At 36.3% G+C, this 26,321-nt stretch overlaps 1 protein-coding gene and 1 long non-coding RNA gene across 2 annotated transcripts; one reads left to right on the forward strand and one right to left on the reverse strand.

The window, feature by feature from the left end:
* Positions 1-519: 519 nt before the first annotated feature.
* Positions 520-1,125, reverse strand: LOC111602322. Its single transcript, XR_002751605.2, has 2 exons — positions 992-1,125; positions 520-919 (listed from the first exon to the last, which is right to left on the reverse strand). It is a non-coding gene; the product is annotated as an uncharacterized LOC111602322 (long non-coding RNA).
* Positions 1,126-4,559: 3,434 nt separating this feature from the next.
* LOC111602300 (steroid receptor seven-up, isoforms B/C) lies at positions 4,560-24,638 on the forward strand. The gene is made up of 6 exons (XM_023319300.2): positions 4,560-4,569; positions 7,422-7,445; positions 7,619-7,702; positions 7,759-7,920; positions 21,142-22,562; positions 24,059-24,638. Exons 1-6 carry the CDS (start codon positions 4,560-4,562, stop codon positions 24,539-24,541), a joined length of 2,184 nt encoding a protein of 727 aa, XP_023175068.2. The 3' UTR covers positions 24,542-24,638.
* Positions 24,639-26,321: the final 1,683 nt, after the last annotated feature.

Consider the following 26,321-nt stretch of genomic DNA (forward strand, 5'->3'; position numbering starts at 1 on the left):
CGACAAACACGAGATCAAATGCATCACAACGTTACTGTATTATATCCCCCCTTTCTGGCTTGAGGAATAAGGCCTGCACACCAAATTATATATGGAATGTGTTATACATAAACCATAACACAAACTAATTAATCAATTGTATTTAAAAACTATTTTAAGCGCACTCTCGATTTAATAAACGATCACAGCCCACAACTGTTTTCCTTCCACACACACAGCTCTCCTTCCCCTCAAACTCACCCATGAATAGTCAACGGGATCCAAAGCACACACTGAGCGAAAAAGACAATTCGTGAACCACAATTTGTGGATTAAACCAAACATGAATTCAAATAAATGTTGCTTTATAAATAACTGAAGCAAATGAAATCTACTATATGAAAAATCAGCACAAGCAACCTATGGAGCATACGAGCATCGTATAGCGGGTGAGGCCAGATGAGAAACATGCATAAGAGCAACCAGGACGCAGTCTGATCCCCATTCAGCGTCCACCCTCTGCCCAGTGAAGAAACTACATTTTTAGTTCTTTTCTCCCAAGAGAGCCATATATATTATGTACGTGTAGGTGTGCTTACGTTTTTGTGTCCATAGAAAAATGACTGTTTAAATAAAGTTGCCATTCGGTGAGGAGATGTACATGAACCGAATTCACGAAATCACGCGCCGCTTTGCCAGAGATGGAGCGTCCAGCTCTTCATTGCTGACGTCCATTGTGTGTATGCCAAGATGACCGATTGAGTGACCTGTCGCGCATGCAAAAGCCACCAGGACAGCAATTGCCACCAGGGCAACCTGATGGTGGAGCTTGTGCCGATCCACCCATTGGGCAACAATTGCCATTCGGACAGCTAAAACTTTGCCTGGAACCAAACTGGTAGCTGTTATTTGACGAATATCCATCCATAGTTGCTTTGCGCTGAGGGATCATATTTAACATACAACTTTAGGTCTCATAATCTTCGCATTATATATGTTATTTTCTAATTACCTGCACAGAGTTTATTTCACAGTCGGCAAATCGGTGCGTTATTTTTCAGAAAAAAATAACAAAAAAAAATTACTTTTCTGTACTGGAACACTGCTGATTTGTTTGAGGTATACGAAAAGAATGAGCTACTTGGCTACACATCGTTTAGGGGTTAGTCCAAGCAGCGATGACAGCAATTCGTTCGCCTGCTACGTTTCGAACAAAGTTCGAATTAACAACATTCCGAACTGTGTGCAGAGCGCATGCGCTGCAACTGACAAAGTGGTGAGTTTTCTGCTCTAAGAGGCGTGGCTAAATGCTTACACGCACACAATGAAAACTGTGGTGGGTCGGTGAGCGGAGAGAGGTCTAAGAGTTTTTGGGGCATAGAAAAAATGCGACTTCTTGATGCCGCAAATTTGGCATGTGAGTGTGCATATATGTGCGTATATGTGTGCGTGCGTGTATGTATGTGTGTGTACGTGTGTGTTTGATGGGAGGAGGCGCCGAGCAGCAGGTTGTAGGGTATGAGTTAACGCTGGCGTTTCGTCAAATGACTTTGCATTCTGACTGGTTAATATAACCGCAGGATTGTATCAAAGCGACGGGCTGGACTCAGCTTGCATATGTGTGTGTGTGTGTGAGTGCGGAACGGTTGGATTAGTGTTTAACAGTATATGCGACTATATAACCGGCGGCTACTAAATGGGCTGTGTAATAGCTGCCGCGCTGCATCCCACTCGCTATTGCCAAAATACCGATTTACAAGACTCCACCCACAAAACGGTAAACATACATATATAGAAGACGTTGACCGCTAAGCCGAATCCTGCCTACACCAATTTATTCGCTATATAAGAAATGCTAAATATATATAAAATATGTATAAATACATATATCTAAATATATATATATAAACGTGTGTGTGTGTGTGCAACCAATACACAATGTCACAAAAGTCATTTCAATTTAGATGCGAGTCAGTAAATCAACCCCTATCAACATACCAACAACAACCAGCCAGTGCCAGCTCAGAAAACGCCATTGCGAATTTCTCACAACGCACACACATTTACACACTCGAAAAATCACCTACACGCACACACACACATGCATGCACAGCAGCACACATATAGCCAAATACGTACATACACTCATACATCATGCAAATGACATATTCTTGACTATCCCCAACTGACATACGCTACACAGAATTCTTGAAGCACTTAAAACCTATTCGATTTAGGTGGAATATAAGAGAATTATAATATATTATATATATTAAATAGCATTCTTTGGTTTGCGTCTTTTATGTGTGGATTTTGAAAAAAATTTATTTGCATATAAAATTCAATTTTTAGTTTAAGAATTAAATACTTTTTAAATAATGAAAAAAACCAGTTTATACAAATACGTTTTATTTAAGATTTGAATACCTAAAATTAAATGTAACAATAGAAAAAGAATTACCAAACATTTAAATGAAAATGGGAAGCAAAATATTTAAAAATTAAACTGAAAATTTAAAACTTAAAATAAAAAAAATATTATAAAAACAAATAAATAAAAACTTAATAAACGTATGTAAATTTTGTAAAAATAATTAAGTTTAGTACACAAATTTAATTTTATTCAGTATACAAATTAAGCTAAAACTTTATAAAAAATCCGTTTATATTAAAAAAATAATTAATATTAAAATCATATTCATTCGCTTTGGCTCTCTTTACATAAACTGCAATCTTAAAATTCTCAAATGTTTATATATTACCAAAAAGAAGGTGAATTAGTAGTTAAAAGCCAAGTTTGTTTGTTGAATAAGGACTCTCCTGAAACAGCTTTAGGCAGAAAACCTGCTCAAGTTTTAGATTATTGATTAACAAATAGTTGACTTGCAAAACCTATAAAATTTGAAAACTAGTAGGAATTATTAGAATATTTATTTATTTCAATCTTATTATGTTAAGATTATTATTGTCAATATTTTTAATTTTTAATTTTATTATTTGTAATTCTATTGTAAGCCATTAGACTTTAGATAGCAAATGCTAGTTAACTTAAAAACGTGGAATATTAAGAAATATTAATAAATAAATAATAATGTATAAAATAAAATTCTAAATATAAATAATATAATACAATATTTCATCAAAATTACTAATATTCTCTGTTTTTCAAACGAATTTTCACACTTCAACCATTTCGATATGCCCCAAATTGTAGCGCCATCACAGCTGAGATCCTGACTTTAGAACTAATAATCCGACAGCCTACAAGCGCAGGACGAACCAAAAAAATAAGAAGAAAAGAAAAAAGTAGCAGAAGAAGAAGAGGAAAAGAAGCCACCGAGGCATCCGCCCGAAGAGCAGCAGCAGTCACGATTGCGACCTCTGCTGGCAAAGATATTTGCTGAGGCACAGATACAGAGATACACAGTCGAAGAGGGTAAGCGCAAGCAGGACATACATATATAAAGATAGAGAGAGTGAGAGAGAGCAAGACAACAGATGCCATTACCAATACAGTGGCAGAGCGACGTCAACGTCAGCGCCAGCGACGACGACGACGACGATGTCGCCTCGTTCCGTCGCTAGCTTTTCATCATTCTTGACATTTTGTGGTGAATTGTCGAAAGCCACAGGATATGTCGCAGTGTGCGTGTGCGTGTATATGTGTGAGTGTACTACAAAAAAAAAGTAGGAAAATGGTGGACGGCAGGAAGTCTCCTCATTTGCTGTAATCGCATCAGGCGGCAGGCGCAGAAAAAAGGGCGTTTTCCGGTTGGCTGCCCGCCTCTCCAGCCCTGCCCGTGTCCCTGGCCGAACCCATGTCCTTTGCCGTTGCATACCCTTTGTGGCGCCCACTCTCGCAGGGGATGAAATGTAACATTTTGTAGCTTTTCGTAAATTTTCGACTTTTTCGTCGACGTTTTGGTTTTTCGCAACGCGCTGCGCTTTCCACATTTTCATTTTCATTTTCATTTTGCATTTTCCTCATTCGGTTTCGGGTTTTTCCGTGCTGTGCGCTGTCCTGTGCTGTGCTGTGCTGTGGCTTTGCTGTAGCATCGAACCGAGGGTGGGTGGTTGGGGTGGGTTTTTCTTCTTTTTTTTTGGCTGCCTTTGGCTTTGCTCTGCATCCTGTCAAATTGACTGCAAAAAAGGACCTCTCCTTTGGCAGCTTCACTTTCGTAATTGGCGGTCTGCTCTGCTCTGTTCTGCTCTGCTCTGCTCTGCTTTTGGCTCCGGCTACGGCTACGGCACCGGTTCAGCTTCAGCTACTGCTGGCTGCGCCATTCACAGTTGGTCCGTCAGCCAAAACGATCCGCATCCGCTCCGCAGCAGCTGCGTCGTCGTCGTCGTTGCTGTTGTCGTCGTCGTCGTCGCCGTTGTCGTCCTTTGCGTCGGCAAATGCATTCAATATTTTTACGCGTGCGTTAGTCAAAAGTTGATTTGTGATTTTTCCAAGTGCTAATTGTGCTCGAACTAAAAATTAACATAATCCCGATTAAATATTTCGTGTGATCAGCGCAGTCATCATAAACTTAAGCACGCTGGATACTTTAGGGTTTAAATATTTCCATCAGCGGAAAATGGGCACAGGTAAACTTCGCAATCTCACCGTAACACCGTCGGAATTTTCCGTAAAATAAACCATTAAAGCCGTCGCTAAGTTGGAGCAAAATAAATTATATATTCTACGATAAATAAAATATTTTAAGAACATTTGTTCAATATAAAAATATATTTAATTAATAAAAGTTCAAAGAATAATTGAAATAAATAAATAAAAAATTTTAAAATCATGCTTCTTGTTTTAAACGATAAAATTGAAGTCAACTATAAATATAAAAAGAAAATTTGTTATTAGCTTGCTTAATATTGTTTCGTTTCAATTCTTGTCGAATGAATTTTAAATTACACTTTAAAGAAAATTTTATTTTTGTAGAGTTTATATTCAATAATTGAAATTTTATTTAATTAAATATTATAAAAGAATATGTAATGTTAGTTTTACAATTTATTGTTGATTTTTATTAGTTGCTTTTAATAATTATATTTCATATTTATGAGGAAAACTATAGTTTAATAAAGTGAAAAAATAAAAAAATAAATATTGAGACGCAAACTATACGGAATGTAAATTTAATAAATATAAAGAATATTGTTATAAATAGTAAATATGATTATATTAATTTATTAATAATGGAAATATTAATATAACCTTAAAACATTTCAAAAGCATTTAAGAAATATATACTTCAATAATAATTTGATGATTCTTTTATATATTTTTATTATATATTTTATATATTTTTTTATATATTTTTATCGATATTATTTACATGAATATTCTTAGCTTAAATAATGTTATTATAATTGTGTTTATTATGATTATTATTCATACACATATTTATTAGTATTAATATTATAGTATTTATTAATTACTTAAATATTTATAGTATATATATACATATAAAATATATAATATTTATATATATTTATTTATTTTCATTAAATGTTCTATTATTTTTTTATTATTATTGTTATTATTCTTTAAATCAAATTTTAATTTCTATCTCTCAATCATTTTACTTAAAAACCGCTCTTTGGCTCAGTTTAATTGTACGAAATCTGTGCCTTCCCTTCTGATCCAACTATATACTTAACACCCTTTCAATTCTTAAATTTAGATATGCGTAATTCGCAATTCCCACGCCCAAGCCGAGCAAATCCCACGTTCGCCCACACCCACTGAACTGAGTGGGGCAACCTTTTTAGCCTATGAAAACAGTGCAGAGATTTCCATACCGGTCAAAAAGCATATTGTAGAACAGTTCACACTAAGCTATAACCCACTCGCACGCATTATGCGAAAGTTGACGCAACTTGCTAAGCTAACAAAAAAGTGAAATGGAAAGAATAGAGAAGCAAATGCCATGGCATAAATAAACAAAAATATTTAAAATCAACAACAAAAATTTTTAAAAAATAAAACAGACAACTGAAAAGCAACAACTATATAGATTGTTGAGTGCGCAACCCGAAGGGGTCAGGGTCAGGGGTGAAGGGCGAGGCTGGGGTGCCGGGTGTTAACACGCTGCGGACAATTGGCGATGCGCAGGGTGTGAAAATTGGCAACACGCGTCGCAACCAGAGGCAACCCAACCGACAGTTGACAATATGTCAAATGTCACAAAGGACAAAGGACCCCGCCGAAAAAGGACAACAACAAACGCAAACGGGCGCGCTTTATTTTGACAAGTGTCCGAGTGTTCAACTTAATTTGTGAAGCGTGTGTGCCGCCCGGCAAAGGGCTAACACCGTATAACTTGCATTATGTGCTAGCTTTGTGCAATTTTCACTTGCTAATCCGCGACACACTCACACACACACACATGTGGCAGGCAAATATACGGCAACAGTGCCGCAAAGTATGCAACAACTTTTGTGCGTGCCACAGCGTGTTTACCTAACGTAGGCTTTGACGCCGAGCTTAGCTCTTAAATATAAGTTAAATATGCGGATATATTGCGACACGAAACACTCAAACACAGTCTCACTTGAGTTGGGGGCTTAGAGAAATGTATTTAGCCAATTTAGCAGAAGCCGAAAATAGTTGAAGTTGGTCATAGTTAAAAAATCTGTAAAATACAGAATTTATTAACTATTTCTTTTCTTGGGTTGGTTACAGTCTCATTGGGCCTTATTTTCAATAGGCCTTAACTTTTTAATGTATATTACATTTTATAATAAATTCTCAACAATTTTTCTATTATATTTACAATAAGTTTTAACTAGTTAATTGGCCCAATTTCATAACATGTTATCTATATTTTAATCTTTTATACTTACGATATAGCAAGCCACATAGTAAAATGCATCGATAAATATGTTCAAAGATTTTTTTATTTCAATTATTTATTTTAATTTTTAATCTATTATAAATTAATTTAAGTTTCATTTCTTTCACTAATCCAAATTTAGACCCTATTTTTTATTATTCGTTATTATGTTATTATTTTTATAAATTTCCATTTATATCCATATATTTTATATTTATTAATTTTGAAATAAAATACTAAAAGAAAATAATTCCAAAAATATATTTTTTTTTATTTTTTCTAGCTTTGTTTTTTTTTTTAATTTTATTCTAGCTCAGGAGAAACGATCGCATTCAAATCATACAAATTAAATTCCCTTCGAACTCCACCATCAGCCTATCAATAAGTGCTAGAATTCCAGCAGCATAATCTAAATAGTTTGATCTAGCAGATAAATTACCAGTTAAGTAGGCTCAAGTTCGAATCTCAGGCTAGAATATGAAATTTGCCAAAATTGAAATTATTATTCAAAAGTTATATAAGATTGATGCACGCAAATTATATAATGGACATAAATAACACTAGCTAAAAAAATAATAATAATATTTATATATAATAATAATAATTTAAAACAAATAGTAATATTTAAAAATGGTAAAATATTATTTCAAAAATGAAAGCCTGGCTATAAGACAGAAAACTCTTTGAAACATCTTAGCAAAACAAATACATATATATATGAAATAAGATAAATATTATATATTTATAATCATTTTTACCATTATATATACATCTCATTTATTTATATTTTGTATCTATATTCACAGCTGGCGATCGCCTGCTGGACATACCTTGCAAGGTGTGCGGCGATCGCAGTTCGGGCAAACATTATGGCATCTACAGTTGCGATGGTAAGTCTAACAACACTGTACGTCTCTCTCTCATTAATGGATTTTTTATGTTGTAGGCTGTTCCGGCTTTTTCAAGCGCAGCATTCATCGCAATCGGATTTACACCTGCAAGGCGACAGGTGATCTCAAGGGTCGCTGTCCTGTGGACAAAACACATCGCAATCAGTGTCGCGCCTGCCGCCTGGCCAAATGCTTTCAATCGGCCATGAATAAAGACGGTAAGTGAACGGGGCTTTGGGCGCTAGCCGCAAGTCTTTGTTTTGCTTGCCAAATTCATTTAATTATGCAACAAATTAGCCGGGTTTGCTACCCCGGCATAAATTACATTAAACTCAAAAACCAAAAATGCCGCAAGGCCTCCGCCTGCCGCACCCATTTCTAGCTGGAGTCTTCACAGACTTACATGGGCCTGCTCCAAGTGCCTGTGCTCCTTTTGTTGTAGTTGTCATTAAGCTGATTATAAATTATGCGCAGCTCTCACTCTCCCCATCAGGCAGAAGGCAGGCAGAACTCAAATGGCGGCACTTGATTTCTGAACGACATTCTTTGTGTGTAGTGCATAAATTATGGAACGTGACTTTCATTTGCCAGCCAGTCAAGAGCAAAGTGGCGTTGGCAGGGTACAATATAGAGAAAGTGTTTTCAATCAGACACAAATTGAAAATTTTTGTTAATAGATACGAGAGCGCAAGTAGATCGCAAGATTCTTTGTCAGATTGGGCATATTCTCAACAGCTTAAGGGAAATGTAAAAGAAGCTTCTAAGAAGTTAGTTTCACTTTCAATCTTTTCAGTTATACAAAAATATTGATATATTGAATAAACTCCTTAGCAGTTACACAAATATCTTATATCATATATTTTCTCTTATTTTTATAATATTTTTTTTTATTTTTAAAATAATTATAATATTAAATTTTTACCTTTAACATTTTTCTTTCTCGCTTTGCTGTTGAAATCATCTACAACGTGTTGTATTTCTATTGGATTCTATAATATGTAAAGAGTAATTTTTAAAAAGTTTGTTAAGTGAAGCTAAACTTTGTTCTTTTTACTTGTATGATTTTGAGGGCAAATTTAATAAAAATGTTTATAAATTCAAGAAAGGAAGAAGGATATTTCTCTTTACTTGATTTTCACTAATTCAAATAATTTCGGACCAATCAAAATTCGGTCACTTGTTTATTTTATTTATTTGTTTTTATTTTATTTATTTGTTTATTTTATTTTTTTATTAATGTGAATATAACTTTTTGGAGGATTAACTTAGATTAATGCTTTTTTCGATATATTTCAGTAGCTACTTAAGTTATCGATGACATCGAACTGTTAAGGTATTCAATAAGGTTGCCATTAATCATAAATCATCCTAACCTATTGAATTTAATTGCTAAATTATACACAAATCATATTCTTTATAACAAATTAAGCATATTGTGTGTGAACTAGCTGTGACAAATATATTTAAGAGCTGGTTTCATATATTTTACACCTTATTATATATATATAGAAATATATATTCCAGGGGCTGGCGATATAAATATATATAAGGACATTTTGAATAGATGAAACTATAAAAGAAATAATAAATGTATTATTGTTGGAAGAGTAGTTCTGAGCTGCTTATTATTGTGTAGACATTTATATCTTCTGTTACTTTGACCTTGGCTAAGCATTTTAATATTAAAAATGTATTTATTAAAAATGTTCAGTTTTTTAAATCCGAACTCAAGGTATTCTTAAGGTAGTTAAAAATCTCTTTTAAATGAAAAACATAAGAGTTGTATAAATAATAGGCCAAAACCCTTGCTAATCCATGCCTACACAAATCTCTTAACTCTCTCTGCCTCCTCTAGCTTATCCTTTTCTAGACAATCCTCAATAATTTCTCTTCCTTTCTGCCTTTCTTATACCACAACTGTCTGGCAATAGATAAATGTAAATAAGTTTCACTTGAGTCACTAAATGATTTGCATATTACTAACTTGTTCAACTTTATTTTGGCCATTTGCGATTGACCAAGCTTTACAGACCGCTTTCGCACCCATTTATCAAGTACAGAAACAAATTGAATACAGCCCAAACTGATACGAACAACAACTCAATGCAACAATGCTAGCTTTAAAGCTCTTAAGCCAACATTAAATGTAGCATAAAAACACATGACAACGTCGGCAATGAAAGCAATACACAAACATCTATGGCTATATCTATGGTTATATGGCAACGGCTCTATGGCTACAATTTACCATTTAGCAACAATCATTGATGGGTTCACTGCACAGGACAACAACAACAACAACAACAACAGCATCAGCAGTAGCAGCGGCAGCAACAGCAGCCGAGGGGGACGAACAGCGTGAGAATTGTTGCAGATTTTCTCACACGCAATTCGCCTTTGGGTGGGAGTGTCGATTGACAATGTGCACTTAATAGCGGATTACATGCATTATCCCATCGCTGAAAATGCGACTAAAATGTATTGACAATCAAATGATGATACCAAACTCAGACGTCAGACGTCAGTCGTCGGACGCCAGACCCACAGACCTTAGACCTTAGACGACGTCAAATGCGAAATTTCTGGGCACACGAACAGAAGATTTGTTCGTATTGAAGCGAGTAGCAAAGTTAGTTTACGGCTTGGGTTAGCAGTTAGCTGGGTAGTGGTTAAGACACGCCCTTTAGCTTACGCCCACTGAACTTGCCTGGCCAAAATAACGCTCTCTAGGTGACAACAATAGCACAACGGGCAAAAGCACAACAAACCAAAAAAAAAATAAATAAAAGCAAAAATAGATAAAAAGTTCGAAAAGCCAAAGATTAGATACCCTTACACTAGAAACTATATGAACAAAACATTTAATATAAATGTTTTTAAAAGCCCCTTTTGAGCGCATGTTTGGGCACATATTAGTACTATTATTATTATATATATATATTTAAATATATTATAAAATATTATAATATATATTAATTATAATTATATAGGAATATATTTTTAGGCTTATAATTTGTAACAAAAAAAACCTTACATATATTTAGGACCTGAAGCACAATGAGTTTGACCTATAAATCTTGTTTTTTCCCAGACCTAGACTGAAAACTTACAAAATTGTACAAAAAGATTTACTGGCAATAATATCTTTATGATTTATTTATCTTTCAAGATTCATTCTGCATCATAGTATTAATCAAAATTTAGAACAATTAATCAAATTATCCCAACATAAAATTTATATACGTTTATTTTTTTTACTTTAATATTTTTAAATGTGAAAAGTTTTTTATTCGTTACATTTTACAAAACTTTTTTGAAGATATAAGGGATATATTCATATATATAATTTATACAGCATTCATATAGATATATATATATATATATATATATATAAAGAAAGTATAAATATCTAAAGAATTATTAATATTGATTATTGATTTCTTTAATAAGTTTTATATTTCCACACGTATCTTTTCTATTTTTATAAAAATTGTATGAAAAAAATGATACAAATTTTGATTTTAACAGTGACTATATCTTTTCATAAAACTTGTTTAAGTCTATCAAAAGTGAAAACAAATTTTGTATATACTTTGCTTAGCCCTCAAATTGACTTTAATCAGAAACAATTCTTGCCTTTTTCGTAATCTCAAATCTCATTTCATTTGTAAATAGCAACAAAAAGAAAACTGAACAATTTAAACTTACATAGATCTGTCAAGACATATTTTAACAAGCTATATAAAATATTGTTTATTTTATAGTCTCAACGTTTATTTAATTTGTAGACGAAAAGGACAAGAATATTCGGACTGATAGACATAACTAAAGCGACTCAGTTTGTCATAAGCCTTCTGCTGTCTGTTACACTTACACAAATATAAATAAATAATAATAATACATATTAAATATAAAGAAAAAAACAACAACAAACTAAAAAACTTTCTTTGATAAATTGAAATTTAATCAAGTAACACTATATTTTTAAAAATATCGAAATCATATGTAAAACAACTGCCACGCCTTGTCACATACCGTCTGACAAAGTATATTAAACGCTTTTCACTTAGAGCATCAAAATTTTATATACCCGAACATGTGTTTGGACTTTTTCCTTGTGCATTTTCTTAGTTTGCCGCTGGAAAGCCTCATGTTAGCTGCCTTTTTGGGGTTTTTCTTGGCTGGTTGCCGTACATAAACAATAAACATACACAGCCATACACACTCACACACCCACACATACACCCACCCACAGTCACACACTGACAGTAACAGCGTAGCCCTTCGCATAGACAAAGTGCTTTTGTTGTTTAGAGCAAAAAGCAAAAAAGCCACAAAAATCGTTCAAGGCACGTTTGTGTTACAACATAAGAGTAGTTCTCTCTATATATACAATACCCATGCCTCTGTCCCTCATTTTTTGAGCTTGTTCTTCTTCTTCTTCTGTTCTATGGAATTTATGGGGCTGGCCATGTGGTTAGCCATTTTCAGTTGGTTTCCATTTTGTTTGCGTTCTGTGCGATGTTGTTTTAGTCTGATTTCTCGATGTTGTCCATAAAGTTAATTAGAAAAGCTGCCAGTGTTGCAAAATAGTGTTGCACAGCGCTAGATAAAAACAAAAACGTTTTATTAATACAAATCTCTCTCTCCCTCTGAGGCAAATAAGTTATGATGGGAAAATATGACAAACAGCGCACATTTTCATTTTACTTTATCTGCATCCCCTCTCTTGCTCCATCTCTATCACTGCGTCTGTCTTATAAATGTTGGCCGCTTTGTATGGTAATATTCGAAGGAAAAAAAGGCGACACGGCGAGAGCTTCCCTTAACAAATTATGTTGCCACTTGTCACATTTAATGGTATTTGCATTTGTATACCAACAAATGGGTGTCAGGCATCATCATCACGCATAGTGATGATGCTTGCGCTCGCTCTCTCCTTCTCCCTCTCTCTCTCTTGCTCTCGCATCTCATCTTCTTAGATTCTTATTTCTTTACAAATATTTACGCGGCATTTTAAGCGGATTTTTCATTTTGAGTGATTTGTGTCGCTTTTCCAAATCCCATTCGCATCAAGCGAAAAAAAACGCTAGCAATAAAATGTCCTTTTGCGGGTCGTCCACTTTACTGAGTGGGTGTGCGGCAGGGTGAGGGTGCCTAGGAAGGCGTGTGCGTGTGCATATTGAGGTCTTCATATTTGCTGGCTGCGTGATGAGCCGAAAAGTGAGCTCTAATGGCTCGGCCATTTGATAAAAATGAGAAATAGTATAATATATTTAGGATATATACTATGTAGAGGCATTTACATTTGCCTTTTAAATGTATATATCTTTCATGTTTGCAGATTAAGTATGACAAAATAGTTACCATTTGCAGATAAATTATTCGCTATTAAAATGATTTTTATTTTTATTTTAATTTTGTGCTTAGTACTCGAATTGAAATTTTTCAGACCATTTTACAGTTAGTTTACAGCTGACTCAGCGATGCTCCAACTTCTTTAATCCTAATTACTAATCAGAATTTCCTCGTATTTACAAAAAACTAAATTGCAAACTATGGAAATTTTACTTAGTCAAACTGCTTCAATAAGCCACACACTCCAATTCCTTAAGTTCCTATTATGTCAGCTCGATATATTCTGACTTATAAGTATATTTGACTTGCTGCAGCATTAAAATGACTTTCGAAAGGAAAATTTAGCTCTGCAAGAAAATAAAAAATATTTTAATTAAAATATTAATACAAAATTCGAGTCAGAAGCCTGACAAGCACTTGCCCTGCTTTTGTGATTTGCCTTGTCGTTGCTCTATGTCGAATCAATGATCGTCAAAATTTACTTTCAGTTTATCTAGGCAATTGAATTGTAACTTTAGCACTTTCCATAAATTGAAAAGTTCACAAAGCTAACAGCAAACAGAATGCTTAACGCAAATGCCTGACAACTCTGGCCAAGTAACAGATGCAGAATACACAAGATAAGCAACAGCAACAACAACAAAAACAACAAGAACAACAGCAACAACAAAAGACTGTAACAAATTCAGTCAAGTGCAAATTTAATGAAAAAGGGAACTGCAAATGGAAAATTTTCGCACTTTATAGTTCTTGTGCTCCATCTTCCACGTCTTCATCTTCCCCTCGACTGTATATAGAGTATACATTTTGCAGCATACTTCTGGGGCAGTTAAGCCCTTTTGTCAACTGACTGAAGCGCTGAGCTGTAACTGGGACGCCGTGTTGTCAATCGCCTACGTTTGCGGTCATAGCAAATGAAGTTGTTCTTGTTTATGTCTATCTCTAAATATATATATATATATATATATATATACATATATATATATATAATCGACTTTTTGGCGACTAATTTCATGACCACATTTATATGTATTGATTTTGGGTTGCTGTATTTATATAAAAACATGTTTATTTCTATATACTATATATATACATGCATATTTATATACGTATAGGCAAGCAGCTTTTAAGCTGCCCGCTTCACACGCATTTCGCCCGCCATATTACGTATACGCACTGCATTCACACATGACTGCAGGCCATGCCACACACAAAGCAACCCCACACACACACACACACACACTCGTATGTTTACATGCGAGCTGCAGTGCTGCTCTTAATTGACATTATAGCCTACTACTTTATGTGCATACACTTTTGATAGGCAGTGTGCGACATGTAAATGCGCCTGGCTTGCATGTGTCACACACTCACACCAAACAAAATGTCCGTGTGTGCGTGTGTGTGTGTGTTTTGGTGTGTCTGTGAATGACAAAAGTGTCAGTGTCAACATTAAAAGCGGATTTAAAATCACTCACTCACTAGGCCCTGGCGACAGAGTCAGAGCGTAAAAGCCTTTCACCCCCTGCTCCAAACTCGCCTCGCACCCAGCTCAACCATGCAGCTGACGCATTGTAAAAATGGAGCGAGGCAATGGCAAATGGCAACGACAACGGCAACGGCAACGGCAGCAAAAGTTATTGTTAAATATTCAAAATGGGCTAAAGTTAAGGGTTATGCATAAACAAATAAGTAAATCACAAGGTGAAAAACTTTATATGCATTTGCTGTGCGACAGTAAAGCCGAAAATTGTTAAACGGAAACTCATTTGCACATTTATCGAAGTCTATTTTGAAGCTTACTCAGGGCAATGAAACTTCAATTTAATAGACTCAAATAAATTGAATTCCCTAAAAAGTTTTATATAAATAAATAATAAATAAAAATGCAAATAATGAAACAAATACAGCTCTCAGTCCAGCAAGATGAGTTGCTAGACAAGTTAGATAATGTAAAGGACGAGTTTATTTAGAAAACTTAATTGTAGCTCAAATCTCGGCACAGTATTTTAATCAAGTTCAAGACCATAATAGACTGATAGTTTGTCACTATTATCAGATACTTATAATATAATAGAGAGTACATACTCATCCAAACAGCCTGGCTAGATATCTTGGTATTGCACGCAAAAAGCTATGAAAATTAAAACAATATCGATAATTTGATCCTTACGTTAGCTCTGATATGAAAGAAGGGTTTTTCACTTCTGAGAGGACGCAGACATTGATAGCCGCACAGAGTGATTGACAGTCAGACGAGCAGATAGACAGACAATTGAGTATTAACTCATTTGTTGCTACTGCTCAAAGTTCTATACTTTAGATAGTCTGCGCACGATTTTTCATTTTGAACTGATTCAGTGTATACTCAACTATCCTATTCTGATGTGAACATCAATGCAAATGTTTCCATTTTAATATTCTGAAGAAACAGATAGAGAAAGAAACACACACAGTCGAGCAGACAGGTTGATAGTTGGTCTCAATTATATATTAAATAGTCGACAACGACTCCTTCTAATGCTCCTGCAAATTGTACCCATATTCAAAACAAATCACTATTGCACCTGTGCACAGCAAAGGTAATCCTAAGTAGATTTCATGAATTCCGTGAAAAATAACAGCTGTTTCGCTTCCATATAAATACAAAACTCCACACATATATAGCGAGTTCTTATCAGTTATTGCAATGCAATTGGAATCGCAACTATAATCGTAGCCCACGCAATTTGTCACTTGACTGGCTGCAGCGCTACCCCTGGCTCGAGCGCTGCTTGAGCTGACATAAACAATGGGCATTATGGACTATTATGCACTTTACAGTTGCTAAGCCAAAGGCGATGCTCATCTGAACAGTCCAGCCCCTGGCTGCAGGGGGATGAGTGCCACCCCCTCATGCCGTTGCCAACCGCATCGAATCACTTCAAGTGTGTTTTTTTCTAATTTCACGGTTTATTTTTTTTTCTTTTTGTGTATTTCATTTCAGTGCTACATTTAGCTGTGTTGCCTTATTTACTTTTCATTTGCCTGCCAAACAATCGTATTTTTATTATCTGCAGAGCTATAAGATAGCAAATACCATATATATATATATAACATATATATATATATATATTTATATATATCGGTAACACACTCATTACGAGGCTTTGCGCTTTTCAGCTTACGAGCAGCGGACAGCAGCAGTCCAGGTTCTTGGACCCCTCCTCATTGTGGGCTGCCAGTTGATGATCATTCATTGGGATTTTTGCGTGTCTCGGTCGTGAAGTCGGCAAGCGTTCAGCTCTGAGAATTTAGCAGCTGTTACACTTCACCTCTATCTCTCTCACTCACTCTCTCTCACTGTCCCTTTCTTTGCCACTTATCATTAATTTTTCTACCGCATTTCTCTGTCTGGCATTCTGACGTTTTTGCCTTTGCCCTAGCTCTGGCCTCGTCCCTGTTTTGACATAATTGTTTTTGCTCGAATGCGTTTGCACTTCCGCCCCTCACTCACCCGCCTGCCTCCTGCCTCCTGCCGCCCGCTGCCCTAATTAATTGATTAGCTTCAGCAAATCGGTCAATATGTTTTCACCGTTTCTTTTACTCGCCGTTTTTATTGCTCTACGCTTCGAGGATGCGTAATGAGTTGCTAATTAGATTTGTAGATACCTTTTTGTTTTTGCTTCTCTTCAGGTTGTCCTGAGAGTTTGGGCAGGTGTTGCAAAGTTGGCAAATATGTTAAGTCAAACGTAACAATACTTTGATTTAAGTATTTTTTTCTACGTTTTTTTACAATTAATATATGTTTTTATATAACTCTTTTAGGTAGTTTTGTGTTTTTATTTTCAGAATATTAAGAAATATGTTTACTTAATTTGGATTTTTTTTTAAATTTTCTATGATATTTCTCAGCATTTTAATATTATTATTAAACAATTAAAAATTAAAAATAAAATGTTTACAGCAAATTCTGTCTATATGTTTATTATTTTTCTAAGTCTTAGTGGCAGTTTAAATTGTCAAAGAATGGAAATAGGGCAGCTCAAATACTTTGAACAATTTTAGGTTTTAGAATAAAACTTATTTCAATTTCTATACACCTAATCTTCTTTCTTCCTTCTGCCTTGCAATTCTTCAATTGCTTCTGAAAACTTTAAAGTTGCTTCTAGTACGGCATCCCTCTAAATATATTGAGCTTACTATTGTTATTTTCTTATATTATGAATGAACACAGCTGTAATTATTGCTTTGTCTATATCATTTGATAGCTGCTTCTTGAAATTAAGTTAGGTGCGCATAGCTTGACGACTTTAAGAGACCCCAAAAAGTTAGACTTATTTCATCATTCTTCTTTAGCAATTTTACCTCATTTCTTTCTTATCTGTCGATATCTTCCACATGAAACTGAGTTTTATTGCACATAGCTTAGGGACTATAATACTTGGAGACAGTTAAATTGGTATTCGATACCATATATGCAGAGTCTGACGTCTGAATATATCAGTTGTTGAAAAATGAAAAAAGCTTTTAGAAACTTAGAAAAACAATGCAAGATGTGGTGCAGGACTTCTGCTAGTCAGGTATTTAGGAATGGGGCTTATTATTTAATGAAACTTACGAATCTTATTGAGGTAAAGTAAACTTTAGAGTTAATAGCAAAGTTGTTACTAAATGTTAAGAGAAGAAAATTTAATTTGATTTTAGCGACGAAGGTTTTTCAAGAAGACTTCGATGACTGAAATCACGAGAAGTCATCAGTAAGGCAGACGATTAGAGCTCATGTGATGTATATGATGATGGGGTGATATATGATGATAGATGTGATATGATGATAGGGTTTATAGACTTTCGGTTATCTCAAAATTTTGAGATAACAACTTTTGTCCTGTCCTCCCAGATATGTATTAATAATAATATAATATAAAATATTTTTTACCATAATTTATTAAAATATATATATATTATATACACATAGTTTTTAATAATTAGCTAAGTTTCGCCTCACTTTAGCATACCTTGAACAGTCTCACAATTCCTCTAAATTTGAGCCAATGACCTTTATGGCGGCATCTTTGACACCAATCGCTCGAATGCTCGCATAGCCGCAAGCAAAGTAGGAAAAACGCCTTCAGCTGATTTGATGCTGTGTGCCGAGGCAGGCGGCATGACACGACTTTTGCATTTTGCATCCATAACTTTGCCAGCAATCAAATCAGTTAGAGAGCGACAAATCTTGCTCTGCTTCTTCGTCTGCTTCTTCTTTTCTTTTGCATCAACTTTGACAGCGCTAAAACAAAATGGCGGCGCTTCAAGTTAGAAAAAGCAGCAAAAGGCTCTAGGAGCTGGGGGTGTTTGGGGGCGTCATAAAAAGCGCAGCGAAATAAAATAAAAAAATTTTTAATTTTTGCTTATGCCCTTAATTTTTTGCCTTTTTCACACGTTTCTTTGTTTGAGCAGCAAGAAATTGTGGAGGAAGCACGAAGGCGTCGCGTGCAAAGGGTTAACAATTTGGCCCAGAGTCTTTGGGTCTGGAGGGGGCTTAGTTGCCCAAGTCGAAGGGGGGAAGTCTTTGCGCTGAACTTTTTATTTTTGATGCAGACCGCAGTTTTTAAGAGTCTGTCGGGCGCTGAGAAAAATGTTGTCGCAAGTTTTGCCAGCTGCCGCTTAACCCGCAGCGTAAAAATTTGATGAGTTTGGCATTTTCTTTAATTGAAATTTGTGATCTTTTGAAAGCTTTGTCGAGACCATAAAGCTGGAGCGCGGTAGCTAGTAGTTTTCAAGTGCCAAAGGCGCCGTCAACTGGCTGCAGTCACTTCAGCACAGACACTCACACGCACAGTCGCTCACACATGCGATTAGCTGCGGATTAAAATGTCACCCCTTTTGCGCTGCGTCACGCACAAGATACAAGGCTACAAACGCGCACGCTATAGATACATTTAATTACAAACAAATAAAAGTCATGACAGCAACCCACACACACAGAGAGAGAGATGGGAGCATGTGTGTGTGTTGGTCCGGGTCCAGGCTTGGGGCATATGCAACAGTTCACACGACCTGGCTGCCACTACTAAAGGACTAACATTTTGTATCTTTTCATGGGTATCTATCTCTCTCTCTCTCTCTCTCTCTCTCTCTCTCTCTCTCTCTCTTGCACTCTCGCATTTTAATAATCGGTTTATTATGCCTGTGTGTATGTGTTTAGCTGCTTATACAGAGCCAAGTGTTATTTGCTATTTGCCTACGCAGAGCCAGGTCCGACCCACACTTCAAAGCGCTGACAAAGTTTTTGCCGGGCAACAAAGAAAAAGTAACAGAAGAAAGCCACTCAAAGTATCTTTGAAATTAACTTTATTTATTTAACTACTTAAAAGCAGATTAACGCAATTACACACTTCAACTGATTTTATGCAAAACAGTTGAGCAAACGCACACAAGGGACAAATAAAAGCGTAGTCAGATCCTTAGACGGGATAAATGTAAATGCCGCAAAAAAAGCAAAATCAGCGAAAATAATCTATTGAGAGTTCAAGACATTTAAGATACATTCAAATATAAGAGAAAATAAGTGAAATTCGTGCATTTAAATGCTATCAGCTTAGCCACATTTGCACTTTTCCAGCTTAAATTGTTGTTGCTTCACGGAATTTAAAGGTAATTACCTTAATCATAATCACCGTCTTGGGGAATGGCTTAAGTTTATATTATATCATTTTATTTTATCATTGTCCATATTCTAAAGATTTTTTAAGATTAAAGATTTCTCAATTGTCTATCTATATGTAACATATTATACGACCTGCTGAGTAAAGTAAGTAAAGGAATGGGTCATAATCCTAGTATATCTGAATATAGAGATATTCCTAGTATATATAGTGAAGTCCATACTTCACATATTGAGTTTAGCTGTAGATATTATAGGGTGGCCGAATTAACACTGTAAGAATATATATTCTATAATCAATATTTGAAATTCTTTACGTATTTATCAATTCATAAATAAATGGCAATTTATATTGAATATTTAGAAACTTTGACGATATTATTAGCTGCTGAGATATATATATCGAAAAGAGTATCACTCTTGCGTGGTCACAATTTATAAGCTCTTTTTCGCTATATAAGGCTAAAATATATTAATAAGAATTGTATCTAAATTCTAAGTCATTTATTTTAATCCAATGGAGTTTTCGGGAATCAAATAATTGCAACAAGTTTTTACTAATAAACTAGGCTTATGAACTCTGAAAACATTTACTTTTGTTATGTATTTTTATGAAAGAATTTAATACTAGCTTTATTGTAGCTTTTGCTCTTAATTAAATAAATTTATGTAGATAAACTTTAATTAAATAAATTTTAATTAAATAAATTTAATTAAATTAAAGGTTGTATCTAGTACGGTATCCCTCTAAATATTTTGATCTTACTATTGTTTTTTTTATATTATTAAATTCCACAAAATTTCCAAAATAAGTTGCCTTCAATTTGATCTCTAACTATATTTTTGATATACCAAAAATAAATTCGTAGCTGAGTCTATCTCAAAGAATTTTTGCTCATAGCAAAAAAGGTTTGGCTCAATAAGAAGTAGTGTATATTTCTTTAGAAACTAAAGTATTAAGCTGCAAATGGAAATTTTACTGTTTATTAAAACTCTGAATCCTTGTAAAATAGAAGAGTTTCTATGAGTTTCTTCTGAGTAGAAGCTATAATGTTCTAATTTATAGTGGGGATATATACGATTTAGGTTGTGTCTTCAAACATATATAGCAAATAAAAGGACACAGATTTAATTAAAATTACATTCGTTAACAAAGTATATGGTGTAGTATATATATATATATATATATATATATATATATACATGCAGTAACATATATAATATATACCGTAAATATCATTCCAATTCAACTGCTTCAATGTTGCTCATGTTGAGCCGAAGCTAAACATTATTCAAATTGAATTTGTCAAATGAAAGTAAAAGCAAATTAGTCTGAAAACAGTTTCAATTCATAACAGACCAGTTATGCTAACTATAACATATCGCTACTTGATCGTCCATAATCAGAATCCCCATTTCCGCTTTATATTTACAGCTGTTCAACATGAGCGCGGTCCACGCAAGCCGAAGCTGCATCCCCAGCTGCATCATCATCATCATCATGCAGCGGCTGCAGCGGCGGCGCATCATGCAGCCGCCGCCCACGCCCACCACCACCATCATCATCATCACCACGCCCATGCGGCGGCGGCCCACCATGCGGCGGCAGCCGCAGCCGCCGCTGCTGGACTGCATCATCATCATGGCACCCACCTGCCAGTGTCGCTGGTGACCAACGTCTCCGCATCGTTCAACTATACGCAGCACATTTCGACGCATGCACCGCCGGGTGGCTTCCATTTGCCCACAGGTGCGCCACAAGGTGCGCCGGCACTGACACACCAGTCGCAGACGGGACATGCGGGGCAGCAGGCGGGATCCCATGCCACGGCCTTTCACCATCCGGCACATGGCCACTCGCTGGGTCCACATGGAGCTCTGCAGAATGGCAATAGCAGCGGTGCACTCGGTGGTGCTGTCACTGCTGCTGGCGGTGGGTCAAGCGTTGCGATGACCTTTCCGCCACATTTACTGCATCACAATCTCATCGCCGAGGCGGCCAGCAAGCTGCCCGGCATTACGGCAGCCACGGCAACGGCTGTGGCTGCTGTCGTCTCCACCACACCCTATGGCCAGGCCACGTCGGCGGCAATCGCTGGCAATCACAACAACTACTCTTCGCCCTCGCCCAGCAATTCCATACAGTCCATCTCGAGCATCGGTTCGCGCAGCGGCGGCGGTGCCAACGGCGCTGGCAGTCTTAGCCTGGGCAGCGAGAGTCCGCGCGTTAATGTGGAAACGGAGACTCCGTCGCCATCGGCATCGCCGCCCTTGAGCGCTGGCAGCGTCTCGCCGGCGCCCACGTTGACAGACTCGCAAAGCTTGGCGGCATCCAGCGCATCGCCGCATCCGCCCCAGAGCTCCACGCACTGCCTCAGCGATAACTCGCATCAGACAAACAATCCAACAACGCCGCCCGCAAATGATGCGCTACTCATGCACAGCATACATGTCAACAACAACAACAATAATAATAACAATAACAACAACAACAACAATACGAGCAACAATAAACAGCTTAGCTACACTTCGGGCTCACCCACGCCCACAACGCCCACACCTCCGCCTGCGGCGCCGGCAACAACGCGCACCAGCAGCGCCTGCCACGGCTCGAACGGTTTCTTGGAACTGCTGCTCAGTCCGGACAAATGCCAGGAGCTCATCCAGTATCAGGTGCAGCACAATGCGCTGCTCTTTCCACCGCCGCTGCCACAGCAGCTGCTCGACTCACGCCTGCTCTCCTGGGAGATGATGCAGGAGACGACGGCTCGTCTCCTGTTCATGGCCGTGCGCTGGGTCAAGTGTCTGATGCCATTCCAGACCTTGTCCAAGAACGATCAACACTTACTGCTGCAGGTAGCTTACACCGAATATCGATGCAGTTTATGCATAAGAAAACTTACAGAAACATTTAGCCAGCTTAGCTGAAAATAAGTTAACATTTCATCTAGGGAAGTGGAATTTACTTGAAGGGAATCTTCTTATTTGCAGCTTAAGATTAGGCCTTTAGTTTCATTTGCCATTTTACTTTTTAGATTTACTGAGCGCCTTTCAATAAACAAGCTTTAAGAGCCTAGAATCCATAGAATGATAAAACAAGTAACAACCTTACAACCAGATGCTAACGACTGCATGATACTCGCTCACAGCTATATCGATGTTTTGCCCTTTGCCACTCCCCAACAGACAAAACCTTAGACTCAATAAGTCTTTACGCAGGTAAACTGCGATACAATTGCAAAGCTTGACATCTTAGCTTGAAACTGAGAAACACATTTATTTTTACTTGACCACGCCCAAAAGTCGTAAAACAACATTTCTTAGGCCAATATGTCAATCTAAGAATCTGAGCTCACTAGGGAAATCTTTATTGACTTTAGCCTTAGAGCTGTAGAAGATACAATTTTATCTTCTTTTTTCAGAGCTGTATAAAATACAGGCTGGGGCAAAAGTAATCGCACTATGTAATCACCCGATGATGTGATAAGTTACACCGAGTTTAATTACTGTGATTACTTAAGAATTAAAGCAAAAGAGAGTCGGCTGATTACTTCTGATTCATTCATTTATCACAGCTTTAATGAACGTCGATATATTGACCATAACTGCTTAAGCTGGAGATAATATTCACGAGTCTATATTTCTAGACTGGACGGGCAATAGCATATTCCTAAAGCAATATATTTTTTCCATTCATGAATAAGCAGAGAACCGCAATGAACAGCATTTCCTAAGTATTGGAGATAGACTTTAGGTGTTTGTTGAAACATAAGAATTAGACAAGGAATCAGATGCAACTAAACAAGGCATTATATATGTATGAAAATTTATGTATATATATATATATATATATATATATATATATATATATATATATATATATATATATATATATATATATATATATATATATATATATATATATATATATTACATTATATAATATATAAATTAGAATATTCTGCTCAGTTTCGAGCTGCAAATTGTAAAGAATTTTCCTCATTTTGCTAAGCATTCTTTTCATTTAGAATTTTTCCAAAGTGATCTCCAGCTTGGCATCTCTGTTAATCTTATATCTTTTATCTTACTAGCATACATAGATCTTGAAAGCATTTTTGAGTCAATCGAATCATATTTAAATAAAAAGAGCATTTGCTTTACTTAAGAATTTTACATTTATTTCTCAACTCTAGCAATAATTGATTAAAATCCAAATACAAATTAACAATTTAACAGCCAATTAAACTAGAAGTTATTATATATATATACATATATGACTATCATAATACAATTTATAATTTTAATTTCGAAAACTTAATAACAACATTTCATCTCTTAACTCTCTTAACTAGGAATCCTGGAAGGAGCTCTTTCTGCTCAATCTCGCTCAGTGGACCATACCCTTAGATTTGACACCGATACTGGAGTCGCCGCTGATCAAGGAGCGCGTGCTGCAGGACGAGGCGACGCAAATGGAAATGAAGACCATACAGGAGATACTCTGTCGGTTTCGGCAAATAACGCCCGATGGCAGCGAGGTGGGCTGCATGAAGGCGATTGCGCTCTTTGCGCCCGAGACCGCCGGCCTGTGCGATGTGCAGCCCGTGGAGATGCTGCAAGATCAGGCGCAGTGCATACTCTCCGATCATGTTCGACTGCGTTATCCGCGACAGGCGACGCGCTTTGGCCGGCTGCTGTTGCTGTTGCCCTCGCTACGCACGATACGAGCGGCGACCATTGAGGCGCTCTTCTTCAAGGAGACTATCGGCAATGTGCCGATAGCACGACTGCTTCGCGATATGTACACCATGGAGCCGGCGCAGGTGGACAAGTAAATGATGACTCGCTGGCTGGCTAGCTGGCTAGCTGGCTGGCCATGGGCGTGGCGTGCTTCCAAATGTAATCAAAATCGATGCGCGTAGCATTTAAGCGGCAACAATTTTTGTCACTTGCAAAAATATTTTTGCTCCAACTAAACTAGAAAGAGAAAACTTATAAAAAAAATATATATAAAAGGAATGAAACGAAACGTTGATAAAAATAAAAGTAAAAAATTGCGACTGCAGCTGCGACAGTTCACAGCGCGTACAGCGTTCATGTAATAGATACATTGCCACGCCCCTCTGGGCGCCTCTGGCTGCTTTCACGTTGATTTATAGCTCTGTTCGCGAGTTATTCGCTACTTTTCACTTTTTTCTTGCTTTCTCTCTCTCTCTCTCTTTCTACATTCTAACATTTTATTTTTTTCGCTCTGCACTTTATTTATCTTTCATTCGACGTTTTGTCGTCGCTTTTCTAAAAATTGCTCATGTTATTTCAGTTGGCTGGCAAGCAAAACTCACCTGCAAGCCAGCCACCCAAACTCTCCCGAAGCACCCTTGACCTGCTGCAACAATCAATTGCCACCCAAATCCACTTGCTGCTTTGCCCCGTTTACCATTTACCCTTTTTACATATTGGCTTTTTAGAAGAGAGTCTTTTAGCTATGTAGAGCGTTTTATACAGCAGTTAAACAGGCTTTATGTTAACAAATTACTCTTTATAAATTCTTCGAAAGGAGTCTTTATAAGAGTGTTAGCAGAAACTGAGAGATCGCTGTTAAACAGCCCAAGCTAAGTCTAGTTAAGCTAGTCTTATATATTTCGAAGACTTTTTCGAAGAGTTGTTTAACAGTCTTGGCTTTATGTTAAGAAAAGCTTTGCATGTTTATAAAAGTGTTAGAAGAGCTTCAGTAACTGCTGCTTAACAGCTCAAGCTAACAGTTTTGAAATTATGTAAAGTTTTTGTAACTTTTAAATTCGTTTTTTATAAGAGAGTCTTAAGCATTTGTAGGAAATCTTATACATTTGGACAAAGGCTATAAAACTATTGTTTCACACTCATGGGTTTCTCTAATCGAATTTTTGGCTACTCATAGAGGAGCGTCTTATATGTTTATGACTTTTAGCTTTATCTGATCAATGGCTGCTAATCAGTCTAACAGTCTAAGATTTATGCAAGCTTGAACTTTCAAATTGTTTCTTGAGATTAGAAGAGAGCCTTATAATTTTAGATAAGCGTTAACAGAACTTGCTCACATTATACTTATATTCTCAGAAGTTCGTATTAAACATCATATGAGTTTTGGCAAAGCCTGCAAATCTTTACAATCTTAACTAACAGACTGAGCTTTCTTTTTTTTTTTTTTTTTTTTTTTTTTTTTTTTTTTCGTTTTTATTTCTTTATTTTGTTGCAGCTTATTGTCTTAGACTCTATAGCGCATTTAGCTCTAAACCTTAACTAATGGGAGGGCAGATATGCCAATTATTCTGCACTTGTAGCTACTATCTTAATTAGTTCTAATATTGTCTAGAGGATGCAATCTCTTCAGTCTTCGCCTATTGTTGTTTATAGCCAGGTTGCTTGCGAGATGGTTAGGATGCGCTGCAAGTCTGTCCGCGTATCTTGAACTGTGTCGCCCAATGAGTTCAGCAACTGTGGGAATTGCTAAATCCCTATGTAAGACTGAGTTTCTTACAAACCAGCTGGCTCCAGTCCATCTGCGTAGTGCTTTATTCTGCAGGGTCTGAATTTTGTTCCTTGTAGTCTTCGCCGAGGAGCCCCATAGAGAGATAC

This window comes from Drosophila hydei, unplaced genomic scaffold (assembly GCF_003285905.1).
Source record: "Drosophila hydei strain 15085-1641.00,03,60 unplaced genomic scaffold, DhydRS2 tig00000149-arrow-pilon, whole genome shotgun sequence".
Classification (NCBI taxonomy): Eukaryota; Metazoa; Arthropoda; class Insecta; order Diptera; family Drosophilidae; genus Drosophila; species Drosophila hydei.